General features: G+C 35.1%; 1 protein-coding gene across 4 annotated transcripts in view; it reads left to right on the forward strand.

The window, feature by feature from the left end:
• The window catches only part of HSF2 (heat shock transcription factor 2), a 35,033-nt gene extending 18,970 nt beyond the window's left edge, over positions 1-16,063 (forward strand). The window contains exons 6-13 of one of the 4 annotated variants that reach the window (XM_040627733.1): positions 979-1,040; positions 1,968-2,055; positions 4,245-4,393; positions 4,781-5,020; positions 5,627-5,732; positions 9,920-9,973; positions 12,726-12,810; positions 15,651-16,062. In XM_040627733.1, coding sequence (XP_040483667.1) covers positions 979-1,040; positions 1,968-2,055; positions 4,245-4,393; positions 4,781-5,020; positions 5,627-5,732; positions 9,920-9,973; positions 12,726-12,810; positions 15,651-15,655 — 789 coding nt within the window. In that variant the 3' untranslated portion in view covers positions 15,656-16,062. Of the gene's footprint in view, positions 1-978; positions 1,041-1,967; positions 2,056-4,244; positions 4,394-4,780; positions 5,021-5,626; positions 5,733-9,919; positions 9,974-12,725; positions 12,811-13,249; positions 14,256-15,650 lie in introns of those variants that run through there. The other 3 variants (XM_040627730.1, XM_040627734.1, XM_040627732.1) reach the window with 3 other exon arrangements.
• The last annotated feature ends 1,324 nt before the right edge of the window (positions 16,064-17,387 follow it).

Raw genomic sequence — 17,387 nt, forward strand, 5'->3', positions numbered from 1 at the left:
CTCTGAAGATTAAACCAGCTTCTCTTGATTGGCAGTATGGGTATATTGGATGTTTAAGAGCAAAACCATCCAAAACAAAATCTATTCATTGTTTATTTGAAAAAAGTATATGTATTCCAACTTTAAAATTGTGAATTTATTTTTGGAACCTCTAGTTAACTGTATTTTGGGGTTTATTTCTGTTGCTATATAATTAAATATTTCATGACAATATATTTTTTGTAAAGATTTTATTTATTTATTTGTCAGAGAGAAAGGAAGAGAAAGCACAGTAGGGGAAGCAGCAGGCAGAGAGAGAGAAGCAGGCTCCCTGCTGAGCAAGGAGCCTGATATGGAACTCAGTCCCAGGACCCTGGGATCCTGACCTGAACCAAAGGCAAATGCTTTATCAACTGAGCCACCCAGGTGTCCTATGACAATATTTTTCATTAAGCAGTAGTTTTTCTAGGATAAGCCAATAAGCTTTTTCTACCTTGAAAATTTTATGCTCTCTTCTGAAAGAGCTGGCAGTCTCTTTTGCCTCAATTGTATTACCTAGTTTAAGAAAAATGTTGCCTGGTCACTCCCCCTCCCCCCCAGCATAATCTTGAAAAAAATTTTAAGTAAAAACTTGGGATCTGTATCTGGGCATGCTTGGTTCTTAGCATCAAAACAAATAACTGAGACGAGTATTGGGTTGATAAATAGATGGTGGGTGGGTGGATGGATGGATGGATGGATGTCTTAAGCATCTTGGTATTCTATGTAGCTGCAACTTTTATTTTGTCACAGGTTATTCTTCTGCCTGGAAACTGATATTTCTTTAGATATCAATTGTAAGATGCACCCTAGATTTCAAATATGTTAACATGTGAGAAATTATGTGACTTAGAATAGAAAATATATAGTATTTGGATTCATTTTATAAGACTTGTAATATGGACTAAAGAATCAGAGGAATCTATGATGGAAAATTTTTTGTTTATATTTTCCTTTTAGATTGTCCAGTTTATCGTTACATTGGTTCAGAATAACCAACTTGTGAGTTTAAAACGTAAAAGGTAAGTTTTTATCATAAAACACTTCATTTGACCTGTTCATGGACAACTAAACATTTTAGTGTTTAACCATGAATGGCCTACATTTGCTTAGTGTATGTCTGTTGTCCCAGATGAACAGTCCTTCCTTGTTAAATGATACTCTCGGCATTTCAAGAGTAGTGTTATTTCTTCCTGCTGTCATCCTGCTAATGTTTTTCGGAGACAAGGATAGCCTAAATGGTCATTTTAAAGACACGTACATAGTTAATAAGGAATCCACTTTTATTCAGATTAGCAGTTTAATGTAACGTTAGAAGGCTTGAGTGAGGGAAACTCTTAAAAGGTCATATGTTGAAAAAAATTAAAAATTTTTTACTTGATCTCTCTTATGTTTAATCCACTAATAAGGAATTTAAAAACCTGTATATTGACTACAGCTTGTGATACTGAAAAATGTTAGTAACTGCCATTGTCACAACTAAAGCTTAAGAAGGACAGTGGACAAAGAAATAGTTGGAAGGAGAAAAAACTTGTAAGACTAAAATTTTAGCAAAGCTTGGTTGTGGTTACACCTTATGCTGCAACCTTAACTCTACTTCCACAATCTTGTTCTTATAATACCATCTACCTACTTTTTTCTGTATAAGTACAGTTCATAAAGAGTGATATAGTTCAGTCAGCAGTGAAGTATAGCCAGAGAGTGTAGTTTATTACGTTTATTTTAACGAAAATAGTACAAAAGAATGGCTGAATCAAAGTCCTAGACACAGTCATCCCCTAGTTTCTGTTCCTAAGATGTGACCATTTTTAAGAGTTCATTGTGTATCGCTAACTGAACTCTTTTATTATTAAAGTGTGTATATTCATGTGAAGGTAAAATATTAGAAGCAGTTTAAATTTCTTTCATGTTTGCTTCACTGAGTTTCATGAATATATTCTGATTTTCAGGCCTCTACTTCTAAATACTAATGGAGCCCAAAAGAAGAATCTGTTTCAGCATATAGTCAAAGAACCAGCTGATAATCACCATCATAAAGTAATTTTTTGTTTAAATTCTATTTTATATTTGTTATCTCAAACCAAATTTTATTACAACAGTATTTCATGCATTCAAAATTTGCATTCAAAGTTCAGTGAATAATAATCTAAGTGTTCATCCCCCAGCTTTATTAAATCATGATATTTTTTTATTTGCTTTAGATTATTTTAAGAAATAAACTATTATAAATATAATCATTTTAGTTGCCTGTTCCCAAGTTTGTTTTTGCCTCCTGATCTTCAGTGTCTCCTAGGTGATCATTTTCTTGAGTTAGTATTTATCATCCCTGTGGTCATTTTATATGTGTGAATTCGTGAACAATATTTGGTATTATTTTGCATGTATCTAAACTTCATATAAATGATATCATTTTGCGCATACCATTTGCATTGCGACTTTTTTCACTTGGTTTTACTTTTGAGATTTATTAAATAGATTTAGTTCATCTCAACTACTACCTGAAATCAATTGAATATTATGATAATGTAATTACGCACTCATCCATTGGTTATTTTAACTTGTTTCCAACTTTTATTATAAATTGCATAGACCTAGAATTGCTAGCAATTGCAAAACATTTTTGTTTACCTTTATTTCTGTTGTGGGCTCTCTGGATCATTTGTCAAACTTACACGCATTGGCAAATCAGTTCAGTCCAGAGTCTAGACTTCTTTTAATAGCTGATTGTCATTGTAACATTCAGATCTTACAATTCTAAATACTGCTTCAGATTTGTTATTAAAGTACCAAGATTTTTTTTTTTAAGATTTTATTTATGTACTTGCCAGAGAGAGAGAGCACAAGCAGGGGGAGCAGCAGGCAGAGTGAGAGGGAGAAGCAGGCTCCCCGCTGAGCAAGGAGCCTGATGTGGCTGGATCCTGGGACCCCAGGATCACAACCTGAGTCGAAGGCAGCTGCTTAAGCAACTGAGCCACCCAGGCGTCCCATGACTTTTTTTCTCGAGCAAATTAGAGTTAACACCAGGTTCTTGGGATCGAGTCCTGCATCGGGCTCTCTGTCTGCTCAGCGAGGGGCCTGCTTCTCCCTTTCCTTCTCCCTCTGCCTGCCGCTCTGCCTACTTGTGATTCCCCCTCTCTCTGTGTCAAATAAATAAATAAAGACTTAGAAAAAAGTTCTGTCCATCTAAAAATGTCGTGGACAACATAAGAAAGCAAAAGACAAATTTATTTAAAAAAAAAAACCTGTTTCTAAGCAAGCATACCTAAATATTGTGTTTTTAGGATTGAAGACTCAATGTAAATGGATGAAAATTTCTTAATTTAACTGGACTTTTATATATATATATATATATATATATTAAAGATTTTATTTATTTATTTGACAGAGATAGAGACAGCCAGTGAGAGAGGGAACACAAGCAGGGGGAGTGGGAGAGGAAGAAGCAGGCTCATAGTGGAAGAGCCTGATGTGGGGCTTGATCCCATAACGCCGGGACCACGCCCTGAGCCGAAGGCAGACGCCTAACCGCTGTGCCACCCAGGCGCCCCTGGACTTATATATTTTTAAATCCTTTACATCTTTTGCCTCAGGTTTATCTACTGTTGAGATTTATAGATTTTTGCATTATAACAATGAGTTTAATTTGCTTTAGAGACGAATGCTTTTTTATTTAGGTACCTATGATCTGAATATATCTGTAGCTGAATAAAAAAAATTACTGCTAAAAATTCAGGCTGACATTTAACTGGAATAGTTGAAATGTCTTTTTTTCCTATTAATGAAAGCATTTAATAAGAAAGCATAAACCATATGTCAAATAGAGTAGCTTGAGATAAAATAATCCTCATCAGCACAGTGGCCATCTGGTTATGCTTGAAATTCCTGGTGAAGTTTTAAATCTTTTTTTTTTTTTAACCCTTTGGATATAAAAAAATACTTTAAAATGTGAAGATCTTTCCATAGACTCATTCTGAGGCATGAGACCTTCAAGATTCCTTACAGGAAAAGAAATAGTTAAATAGTATGAAGTAACATGCCTCATACCTTTGTGAATTGGTACAAATACCAATTAGTGTGTAAGTCCAATTAGGGCAGAGAACATAGCTAAGTTGTATCCTTAACATTTAGTCAATAATGGGTGCTCAATTAGCACTTTTTAAATGGTATATTGTTTCGTAGTCAATATAATTTCAATTTTTGATATATTTTCTTCCTGATTTTTTTAGGTTCCACACAGTAGGGCTGAAGGTTTAAAGGCAAGGGAGCGGATTTCAGATGATATTATTATTTATGATGTAACTGATGATAATGCAGATGAAGAAAATATCCCAGTTATTCCAGAAACTAATGAGGATGTTATATCTGATCCCTCCAAGTAAGGAAATTATGAAGTAAAATTTGTGAAAATATTGGTTACTTTTGTTTATTCCGTGATAAACTACTATCTAACTCATATTTGGATTATTAAACCGAAAAAGCCAAATTACTTAACCAAATGTTCTCCCTTCAGCAAAGACTTCCAACAAAAAGTAATGAGAATTGTAATTTTTTAATTTTGGAGTTAAACATCTTTAATTGGTCCTCTGTGGTCTCATATCATACGAAGAATCAATATTTGTGGCTAAGGAACTCACCTAAGAAATTTAAGCTTTTTGATATGTGTTTTGGGGATAAAAGTTTCCACGGAGAATGAATGGACAGCATTGAGTTTATTGAATGCATTTGAAAATGTAATTGGTCCTTTCTCATATTGCTGATCTAGCTGTAGCCAATACCCTGATATTGTCATTGTTGAAGATGACAATGAAGATGAGTATGCACCTGTCATTCAGAGTGGAGATCAGAATGAACCAGCCAGAGAATCCCTAAGTTCAGGCAGTGATGGCACCAGTCCTCTCATGTCTAGTGCTGTCCAGCTAAATGGCTCATCTAGTCTGACCACAGAAGATCCTGTGACCATGATGGATTCCATTTTAAATGATAACATCAATCTTCTGGGAAAGTGAGTGCTCATTGAGATGTTATCTGAGTTTATTTGCTTTCTTTGTTTACTTCACATGTTCTATTCTCTTTGAATGATCTTCCTTTCAGATTATGAACCCATGGAAATCTTTCTTTCTTTGTTTTGGTCAGGGCTGAGCTCTGCAGATGTTTCTGTGGGAAGGATTTAATCATTCCAAGAACAGTATTGAGATTTTCTTGGAAATTCCTTAGATTTCTTTCATGAGATACTTGTTTTGAATGTCCATAAAGTATGTGTGTATGTGTATTTATGTTTTTATCAGGAGTGGAATAACATAATCTCTGTTAAGGGGCTTACTTTATAGCATAAGAAAACCAGAAATTAGTGGCAATAATGAGTAATAAGAAGTTTAACATTTTATTATTTACAGTGTAGAGGAAAAAAGATAAATCAGACTGTTGCAGAATCTTTTTTTCTGTAAATACTAAAGTTTTGTGTAAAGGCTGTGAGATCTCAGTTAACCACATTTTCAGGAATGTCAAATACTGAGTAGGATCTCTTAAGGCTAAGAATTTTGTAATGTGATTTTAAATGTAAAAACAAGGAAACCTAATATTTGACATTTTTAAAATCTTTTTTCCTTAGGGTCGAGCTGTTGGATTATCTTGACAGTATTGATTGCAGCTTAGAGGACTTCCAGGCCATGCTGTCAGGAAGACAGTTTAGCATAGACCCAGATCTCCTGGTTGATGTAGGTACTTTGAATAATCTTTGCTGTACAGGCAGTTTGTATATTTACATATATTGTTTATAAATCAGTACATCATTTTTTTGTATTCTCGCTGTTTTTGCATTTTCTTTTTTTAAATGAATGATTTTGTTTATCAGAAACCGTGAGCAGATAGTATGTTCAGGACAGTGAAGGAGAGTGATCACTACCCGTTTCTGCATAGCAGTTCAGTTAATCCTCCTATAACAACATACCAGTTCTGTTCAACAGTACTGCTAAATCCAGGTCTTCTCTGGACTTGTTGCCGTATTTGTTTTGCTCTAGAAAAAATTGTCACTGAATAGAAATTGGTGGAAATTTAGTAATAGAGTTACTTAGCCAGGAAACAGCATGGAGACACTTTTTAATGTTTTCCACTCAAATGAATTATATTTTATTATATTAGCTATATTTAAAAAATTTTTATGTCCTGAGTCCTAAGGTTACCCTGTTCCAGTCCCCACTACCACCTACATGAACATGACTCCAATGCTGTCTGGACTTTGAATCCTTATCTCCCATTTCTGGCACTAACTACCTTTCTCGCTCTCTTCCCTCTTGCTCCTACCATTCCTCTCTCCGTTATGTGGCTTGGTCCCATCCAGATGAATGGTCCTATCCAGATGAATATTGTTCTTTCCCTGATTTCCATTTTCTGTTTTAAATATGTTCCTCTATCCTGAAAAGTTTTGTTGCTCCTTTTTTTTTTTTTTTTGCATTTTCTGCCTTAAAATGTAGCTTCTCTTACATCAAAAGATTATGTAGTCTTGTCCTTTTAAGAGCTTCTCAGTGACGCTAAACGGAATTAGTCCTTTCTTACTCTTCTGTTTTACTAATTTACCACCTAACCATCTGCTTCTCAGTCTTTGTCAATATCCGTGATTTGATTATGCTTTCCAAATCATCAGTATGTCACAGAATATATTTCACTTTCTTTGAAGATTTCCTTTCCATACTGGCCTATGTTACAATCTTAAGTGAATGCAACATCCATATTAATGACCTACTTTAATTCGTTAGTTGTAATTTATCAGCCTTTCTTGATTCTGTCAGTCTTTGTCCCCACCCTGAATCCAGGGACCTTTTAGAATATCTGTCCCTTAGGTCATAAGAAGGAAATAAAATTCCATAATTATGACCCTCTACAAATCCTTGCAGTCTTCAATTAGATTATTTTAATTTAACCTTGGAACATTTTTCATACTTGTCTGTCCTCAAGACCTCATCTAGCCAAGTCTTCCCTATTCACAGAGGATAATCACCTGCCTCTCGTAAGCTGTGCAATCTCATCTTCTTTCTTAGAGGAAGTGCTTACTTTCTCTTTAAAGCTTATTTGTACACCTGCCCTCTGCCGCTCTGTTTTACATCTCTGACCTTGATCTTTCCCATCTCACTTTAGTGGGTACAGATCTCTGTCTTAAACATTTTGACGTGTTGCTCTGCTCATTTACCATTTTGCTTCTCTAATTCTTTCATTATAAAACTTTAGGAATGAGTGGCTTTATTTGTTACTTCTTTTTTACTCTATATTTCTTTTGAAACCCTGCATTGTCTTGCTTATTTACTCTAAGCCTGTGCTGCTTTGGTTTATTCATAGTGAGTAGGCTACAGTTTTTTTTAAATCAGGCCATTGGGCTAGTAGGTTTGTTTTGAATCAGACAGATTTGGGTTTCATCTGGTTCACGTCACTTACTAGCTATTTAACCTTGAGAAAGTTCACCTCTCTTGCCCAGTTTCCCCATTTGTTAAATGTGGCTAATGCTTAACATGAAGTTCTCTTGTGGGGATTATAAATAATTAGTGCTATTATTATTAATACTGGTTATTTTTGACAGTGGAACTTCTGTTGATTTTAGAGGCACTGGACTTGTTTTTTTCCTGTCTTCCTAGCTATTCTGTGTTTACTCTAAGAGCTTTTTTTCCCCCCTGTTTTCTCCTTGTGAGTATTCCCCAAGATACCCATTCTTTTTATCTTTTTATTTGTTCTACATCTCATCTTTTCTATCCTTCCTCTGTGGGGGGATTTTGGCTTATAGGATTGCTCTCAAATTATATATCTCCAGCTCTTAATATTTTTTTAAAGTAAACTTTGCTTGAATTCTAATTCCATGCCTTTGGGTTCATCAGTTAAGATCTTGCCTTAAATTATTTGTGTTTAACACCAAACTTTTATTTGTTCTCTAAATGAGCTATACTTTTCAGCTTTCTTATTTTCTATAGTGGTATCGGACTTCTCTTTACTCACCCAGGATAGTAATCACTGAGTCATTTTGGTTTCCTTATCTTTATCTCATTGTTCATCAAGTCCTGTGTATTTTCAAAAATAGCACTCACAGATCATCCCTACCTTCTGTTGCCTCTCTCATCTAAGACCTTCATTATTTCATCCTTATGTTGATTGTAAAAATCACCCATAGGTTGTCTTGTTCTCTGAGATGGCAAAGATGATAAGGACATGAATAGGTATGCTGAGGAGTTCATGGGTTCTCTGCAGAGTTCAGTTCTTAGTGACTGTGTAGAGCTAGCAGGAAAGGCCTGGCCTTAGGATTCAACCAACTGTGTCAGCTCCTCATGTATGATCTATGTTTTTCTGCTTCACACTATGCATCTGTTGGGAATACATGAAGGTATCTCTGATTTAGTGGGTGGCATTGAGTGGGGCAAAGAAAGAGTGAGGAGCTTATACTCTACAGATGCCACTTTCAATAGGGACAAAATCTGGTCAGGTCTCAGAGGCAGTGACAAACTGAACTTGGCAGAGATTGGTGGTCATGTAAGTTATCTACTCTTACGGGTCTCAGTCTCTTCCTTTTCATGGATCAGGTAGTATGAAAGGGGGGAAGTTAACAAGAGAAGAGGAAGAGCTGGGAATATTTTTAGGCTATCATGAAAGTAGAACTTTTTTTTTTTTAATGGAACTTTAAGGAGAGGAATCAATGTCTAGAGACTGGAGAAGGGATCTATCTGCATTTCGTTCTATCCTGTGAACCATTTGGTGTGTTCATTCTCCTAAAATGCTTTAATCCCTATATTTCCTTGCTCAGGCCTTTTCCAAGGCTCTTAACTCCTGACAGAATGTGGCCTTATGCTCTGACCGGCCTTGCTTTACTTCTTGAACTTTGCACATATAATTTACTATTCAACTCGGAACTTTTATGTTATTTGGACTGGTCATCTTGTCTACTGCTAGCACTTAACCCCCCATCATTCTTTCTTCTCTATTATTGCTGATGTTATAATTTATTCTTCCCTCCATTCTCTCAAGTCCTAACCATTCTTCAGGGCCTGATATGTGTTGGATAGCTTCCTCAAGACTTTTTGTTTCATCTTGCGTGTGCGTGTGTGTGTGTGCATATGCGTGTGTGCACACGCATGATTTTCTCCTGTCTCCTTTCTCAGTATTTTTGATCCCCACCATCCATTAGTATTATAATACTGGATTGTATCTGATCATATGTTGCTATTTGATGTTGTTCTTGTCTTTTAGATTGTAAGCTCCTAGAGAGCAGGAATAGTGTCTTCATCTTGTATTCTTCATGGTGTTAGTTATTTCTTAGATGCTCAATAAATCCTTGTAGAATGAATGACTGAAGCTTATGACTTAAAAGTTACGTCTGTAAACTGGCTGGACTGAGGCGTACAGTAAGCAGTGGTCTTAGCATTTACGTCTTCTGTTGCTAGGTGAGGTGAAAAGAACCAGCAAGGAGGTATGCCATTTAGTCAGAGGGCTCCATTTGAGGTGTAATTTGGGAGCCACCATCATAGAGCAGATTCTATAAATTTCTCACATAATTAGCAGGTAGTCTGTGAAGGCTTACTGTTAGGGCAGGGGTGCCACTTAAAGCCAGAGGCATTTAGAGAGAAAATAATAATAAGGAAATGAAGGAGAGAAGAAGTTGGGCAAACCACTATTTGTCGTAAGTGATTTGCCCCACTGTTTTATAGAGAAATTCTTACAACATCTGATGCATGGGCTAGCTTGCTCTGCTTTTATATGTTTTTCTTTCTGTTTTCCTGCTTTTCTCTTTCAAACTGTTTTACTGTATGAAAACTTCCTAGTGCAGGAGCAACATCTCTTCACCCACATGGCTGTATAAAAATTTTGAACACACAGTTAATTCTTTTTTAATATTTTTTAAACTTATCATCTTTCTTGTTTGGTCTTTCAGCTTTTCACTAGTTCTGTGCAGATGAATCCCACAGATTACATCAATAATACAAAAGTAAGTTTTAATTCATGTTGCTCAGGACCCATAGCTGTAAGAATCTGAAAAAAAGTCCTAGTAAGTAGAGAGCAGTATCACTCCTGGTTACAAAAAGCATTTTGTATTCTTACCTTATGTGTGTGTGATCAAGATAGTAAAATTCTAGATGAAAAAATAGCTTTTGATTATGGGGTGAGTCATTGCCCAATTCTACAGGCATCTGTGTGTTTAACTCTCAGTACAAAATCAGCCCTCAAAGTGCTTGGAGATCAACTGACTTAAACTTGGCATGTTCAGGTGTGTCACTGAAATAAATTATTAAAATATTATTTCTTCATGTTTTATGTGCTTCATTGTACATTCTTATTCCTTCTATAAACAGCTTCTCAGCATTTTTTATTGAAAATTCACTGGTACCCATATTCTTAAATAAGTTCCTTCATTTTATTAGCATGCAATAAAAGCTCAGGGATTTGAACTAATTTGTTCTAATTGTAGGTAAGGCAAGTTGAAACAAGTATGGGTTTTGGACACTTTTTTTTTAAAGTATGGTTTTGTTATTTTCTTAGTTCCAGTTGGGATTAGCAAATGTTGACAGGAAATTCCTTAGAACTGGTTTTTAACGAGTAATAAGGACAATTTGAAGTTGTTAAGAGCAAATGATTAGAATCATTCTGTTACTTTGCATATAGCTTATACAATAGGTGTATTTTTAAATATTTTTTAAATACAGTAGTTGTATACTCCATTTATGTTGCATTCATACCAAACTTCAATCGCATTTTTTTTATCAACTATAAAGGTGTAAATCAAGTCCTCTGAAATTTGTACAAATTCTAGATTAGTGAACTTAAAATTTTATTTTGGTTTTTGTTCTTTTTGTCTAAAAATGAACACTTAATATAAGTGATTAGAGTGAGGGGATAGAATTTTTCTAATGTCATGTGTGAGGATAATCTGACCAGATTTTCTGCATATTCAAAGTTATAGCCTGGGTAACTTAGAGTTGAAATAATTTGTGAATTTTTGAACTAAAAAGTTGATTATACATTGAATATTTGGATAATTTTTATCCGGGATTAGCATACTTTTTATAAAAAGGCCACTTGGTAAATACTCTGTCGCAAGTACTTAACACTGTAATTGTAGTGTAACAGCAGCCATAGACAATACGTAAAAGAATGAGTATAGCTGTGCTTCAGTAAAACTTTATTTACAAAAACAGGCAGCATGCTGAATTTGGCATGTGGACCAGAGTTTGCCAGGATTTATATTACAAGTTTCTATGGATCACCTCAACCCACTGGGTTTCAGTAAATATGGTTTATTAAATGTTAAGTCTTAAGGTGAATGAACCCATATCATGCATTCATTTAGTGAATGTGCTGCACTGTTTATTTATTGCTACACATTGAGTCATTCTTTATTCTTGGATTATCCTCTTTATTCCAAAACCAATAGCTTAATTAAAGTTCTCAAGAATAGCAGTTAAACAGCAAATTGCATATTGTTCTATAGTGCTATAGAAAGATTAGAGAATGATTTTTCATCATAGTTCTAAAATCTAGATTAATGTTTTCAAATAATTGGCACATCAGCTGTCATTCCCTTGTTCATGACAAGTATTTTATTAACGTAAATTACAACACTCTTTTCTAATAAATCAGGATACTTGTACTCTTCAGTAGAGCCATTTAAGTGGCCACTACTAATGAATAAGAATTTGCATCGGAGATGAATCCCCTTTGTCTTCCTGGTTCTCATATGTTTTGTAATAACAGTGGCATCCTTGAAAACTATTTTAAAAAGTAAAAATAAAGATGGTATTATTGCATTAATGTTTATTGCAATTGCGAAATCAGAAATGTTTTTATATACATTTTTGAAAAGGTTTAGTTTATTATGTTTTGGGGCCATTATTATTTCTGAATCTGGAAACTTGTACTACTTCATTTTATGATGAATATCAGGGGAATCAGGAATTAGTATGTTTTTTACACCGTGTATACATAACGAGCATGCAAGTGTCTGGGATTTACAGCTATTTAGGGAAAATTGTGAACCTCAGCACCTCAGTTTGAACATCGTTGAAAAGAGCACTGAAGAACTAAACAGCATTAAAAGTTTAATCCCCTTTACAATCAGATGTGAGGAGAGAAGACAGTGGTTGAAAGCAATTTAAATGACAGAAAAGAACTGAAAGAGTCTCAGAAAGGAAATGAAGAACCTTCACCTCAACTTTGAGGCTTCCAAATATAGAAATTAATAGTTTTAATGATATCACCTTGTCATCCTGAGCTACTCTGAATATGTTCATTTATGCTAAATATTCTGTTTGTGAGTGAAGAGAAATGAGTAATATACATTTTTAATCAAAACTGTTTAAGATGAGTTTAATTGTTTAAAGAATTATCTCTTAATTAGTTTGAAACCAGCCATCTTTGATTCATTCACATCTTTTACCCGTGACAAATTCTGTCTGTTCTTTTGAAATGCCCCCTCTTTTCATACTTAACTGTCATCCTAGTTCAGGTTCTTTGTTTCATCCACTTGGTAACAGCAATAGTTTTCTTAAACGGTCTTAACCAGTCTTACCTATTCAAATCTCTTTCTCTCTCTAGTTCATTTTTCCTGGTGCTCCCCTTTCCCCTATATTTCAGATAATATACCAATATTCACATACTGTGCCAGTTTTTTTTTTATATTTTGCTATTTTTAGGAATATATAAAATGAAACAAGTATTTTTTTATATTATTTTTTCTCTTTTAGTCTGAGAATAAAGGATTAGAAACTACCAAGAACAATGTAGTTCAGCCAGTTTCAGAAGAGGGAAGAAAATCTAAATCCAAAACAGGTAGGTATAAATGTAGTATTAGTTTTTACAGATTATTAAAATTGAGTCCTACATAGAAACTAATGTGAGCCAAGGAAAGTCTTTGCCATACTTAACAGTTGAACACAGAATGTACTGTTCTCAGTTCTATGCATAATGTATCAGGGTTTCAGCTTATAGAGAAAATTAAATTGGTGAGGTACTAGTTCTTTAAGTCTTTTTTTTCTTAATTTAACTTTAAGAGAACTGAAAGAACTCTCATATCTTAATTGTTGAATAAAAGACTTAACTTTTCTGACTCGTACATTTTAGAATTTACTGACACAAAGTATCATATTTCTTGTTTGGGTGTGTAAGGGTAGTGATTGCATATATGCACATCTGTTTCCATTTTTCCACCTTCAGCTTGAACTCTGTATAAGCTGGTGATAAAAGAGCATTTTTCTAATCTTTATTATAGATAAGCAGCTTATCCAGTACACTGCCTTTCCACTTCTTGCATTCCTCGATGGGAACCCTGCTTCTACTGTTGAACAGGGGAGTACAGCATCATCAGAAGTTATGTCCTCTGTAGATAAACCCATAGAAGTTGATGAGCTTCTGGATAGCAGCCTAGATCCAGAGCCAACCCAGAGTAAGCTTGTTCGCCTGGAGCCATTGACTGAAGCCGAAGCTAGTGAAGCCACACTGTTTTATTTATGTGAACTTGCTCCTGCACCTCTGGATAGTGATATGCCACTTTTAGATAGCTAAATCCCCAAGAAGTGGACTCTACATGTATATATTCATCAAAATGATGAACTATTTATTTTAAAGTATCATTTGGTACTTTTTTTTTGTAAATTGCTTTGTTTTGTTTAATCAGATACTGTGGAATCAAAAGCACCTTTTGCTTTTCTCACACACTCTTGCAAAGCTTTCAGATGTTACTCAGCTACATAGGTACACAAAATTTAATGCACATTGTTGGCATATCTTTAAGTTGGATTCAAATGGCCATTTTTCTCCAGTTGTAGTAACTTGGATTTCTTTTTTACATATATGCCCATTAACCCCAGTTAAACTTTTGTTTGTTTTACTTGTTTGATGCTGTCTGTTTGCATTGAGTGTAAGTCACTAGAACTAATGGTAGAACTCTTAAACCTTTGTCTGTTCCAGTTACTTTTATTAAATATTTTTCACTTGGCTTATTTTTAAAACTGGGAACATAAAGTGCCTGTATCTTGTAAAACTTCATTTGTCTCTCTTGTTCAGAGAAGTTCATTCATGTTCAAAGGAAAGGCAAAGTATACATGAGTGCTTGCTGTCAGATATGGCTCCAGCTCCATATACATAAAAAGAAGGGGGATGGGATGGCATCAACCCCATCCATCTCGTTGGAATAGTTTAAAGTAAAAGTTTTCTGATTTGTTTGTGTTTTTTTGAACCATACTATTTAGTAAAATAAATATAATGAATGTTGCGTACTAGTGTCTGTTATGTGTCTTCTTTAGAGGTGACACCCACATGTAAAAATTTTTCCTTTTTTATAGGAAGTAGATAGACTTAAATTGTAAACTGTCTGTTGTCCATTATTGAGTCACACCAAGATCTTTGTGCCTCATCTCAAGAGATAGACTGTGTATTACAAGGAAGGAATATAAGATCTCTAAACTTAATGTGTTTTAAAGTTCTTCTGTGTTAAAAATTATACTGGCTTGCTCTCTGTATTTCTAATAAAGAGAAATATGCCTCTCATTGTCCCAAATGAGGTAAGAACATTATCACTGGATGCCACTCAAAGGCCTGTAATTTTTGCCCCTAGAGAAAATGAAACAGTAACACTCTACTTTTTGAACAGTTGTTCAGGAGGCTTATAGAGGCTTAATGCAAGGCAGGCATCTTTTTTATCAAGTTGAATTCTACCTTCAGGCAGAGGGCTGGAAACAGACCAGTTTATATCTGAATATTTTATAGGGCCATTTAATGAGGAATTACAAATATGGCCTTCCTCTTGGCCATATTCTGTCTCTCAATATCCTGGAATTTCTCTTACTATGATGTAAAAATTCAGAGTAAAGCCTAGCACAGAGAGATAGGAAACCCTTCCCTAGCAGATCTTAAAACATTTGGCTCTGACAATGGCATCTTGGTGAGCTAATTTAAGTCCCCAGAAGTTAGTTTCTACATTAGCTATAGAGGTCGCTTTTCTAGAGGTTGTTAAAAGTGGGAACAGAGCCTGAGATAACTTTAGAGACTTTTCTTATTCCCTTCTCTTCTTCAGTGTGGAATATGATTAAGTTTCTTCTCCTTGGGGACATTTTGGAGCTTTAGAAGTATTCCAAAAATCTTGAAAAACTTAACTCCTAGTACTTTTTAAAGTTGAAATTAAAATTTTTCATCTTTAGTTGGAAGGAATTTAAAGTATTGTTAATACTACCACTTAAAAATATAATTGTTACTGTTTAAAAATAGTTCTGTGCTTTTTGAAATGTATCTAAAGGAATCTACCATACTGATTTGATATCATCATCCATTCCACTTCTCCCAAAGAATTTTATCCTACTTTCATTATGTGTGAAAGTCATGCATTGAAGATACTGTCACACTTCTCTGCAACTAAATTTGAAATTGTTTCCTATAACCTTAAGATTCTAAGCATTAAAGAAGTTTGTGTCCAGTCATGCACAGTTCATCAAAACAGTGTAATTATCCAAATCATTTTCTCTATCATGCAGTTAGATTATTTCTACTTCATAAACAAGGGTGGCTGTGTAACTGAATTCTGATAAATAAATCAGAAGTGATGTACAGAACTTCCAGGTCTGGTCTGTGAAAACCTCCCCTCTGCATTCCTCCTTGCTCTTTTACCCCTCCACTAGCCTGATGCAGAGGAGTATATGGCTTCTGAGTATACATTGAGGAGGAGGAAATCTGGCTTCCTGATTTACTGCTTAGAAGAGAGCCACCCATCAATCTTGGACACCTATTGTAGACTTCAGGTGAGTGGGGAACAAACTTTTATGTTCTGCCTTTGGCTTTTTTTTGTTTGATCTTAGTGTTCACTAATACTGAAATTTTGGCAAACATTAAACAGTAAAATTTTATCAGAAATAACATTTTTAGTGGAGTGAACAGGTCTTGATGAGTACTTCCCCATTTTTTTTTGTATCTGAAGGTGAAGATTATCAATGTAAGGGCATGAGTTTCATTCCTTTTTGTTTTCCTAAGTGTACAACTCTTAAAAATTTTATAATACAGGGGCGCCTGGGTGGCTCAGTCGTTAAGCGTCTGCCTTCGGCCCAGGGCGTGATCCCAGCGTTCTGGGATCGAGCCCCACATCAGGCTCCTCCGCTGGGAGCCTGCTTCTTCCTCTCCCACTCCCCCTGCTTGTGTTCCCTTTCTCACTGGCTGTCTCTATCTCTATCAAATAAATAAAAAATCTTAAAAAAAAAAGTCTCTTTAAAAAAATTTTATAATACAAAGAAGTATATGATGAAAGGAATTCTGTTATAGCACTTTCACTCAGTCTTTTGAACTTCTTCAGAATTATGTACTAGAACTGTTTTATTTTTTAATGCCTTACGAGCCGGTGACTTAATTGATCATCTTTTGATTTCATTGAAAGCGAAAAAATATAAACTACCTGAATTGCAAAAGGACTTTTCTCTCCCTACTGTCATTCTTTCTCACCAGTATTTAAAAATTTGTCTTTATTGGGTGTTCAAAATTTTATCCGAAGTGCCTTAGTAAGATTTAGAATGCGTAAGAGGTGCATCTTTGTTGAATGTGGAAAGTAATTGTTAAGAGGGATGACGCCTTGTATCCTTAAGGCATCTTTTCAGGCAGATCCAAGTTCAGGAAGGAGTAATAACGAAATTGAAGATCTGGAAACGGATTTCTCTAAAAACTCGTTTATCAGAGGAAGTCTCTGTACTCTCTCTGGAAAACAAGTACCACAGTATGAAGACTGTTAATTTCCAGAGTGCCCCTCCCCATCTTCATCCCCTTTATAACTTTCACTTATGGGGGTTATAAGTATCGCCATCAGAAATCACATATGACAGAAAGCTGAATGTTCTTTTAGAAATAGGGATGGTATACTCAAACGATAGGCTTAAATGTGAAGTCTGCAGACTGGGAAGAGGATGAAATGACATTGTGATGAATGTACATAGAATGTTAAGAATTAGAGCCTAAAATGTTCATTTCAAGCACACAGGAAGTATTTTTTGAGAATTGGTTGCATATTAGGCCATAAAGCAAATCAACAAATTTCATGGAATTGGTATCAAACAGACTACAATACAAATAAAGCAGACCTTTACAGTTTTGAGGCGTACTGGCATGGTATTTTGTAGAGTGACCTTCATTTGGGTTTACTGTTTTTCCCATGATTAGACAGAAGTTAATGGGTTTGGGGTAAGAAAGACCACAGGGGTGAAGTGCCATTTTCACCATTTATCAAAGTATCCTGTTTTTTTCTGGAGAACCCTAATACACTTACAAACACAGGAACAGAAAGTTCTCTTTGTCTTAAATCTTAAAACATAGACAATCAAGGATTTCGGGCTGCCTGGGTGGCTCAGTCGTTAAGCGTCTGCCTTCTGCTCAGGGCG

This window comes from Ursus maritimus, unplaced genomic scaffold, assembly GCF_017311325.1.
Source record: "Ursus maritimus isolate PB19 unplaced genomic scaffold, ASM1731132v1 scaffold_13, whole genome shotgun sequence".
NCBI classification, from domain to species: Eukaryota; Metazoa; Chordata; class Mammalia; order Carnivora; family Ursidae; genus Ursus; species Ursus maritimus.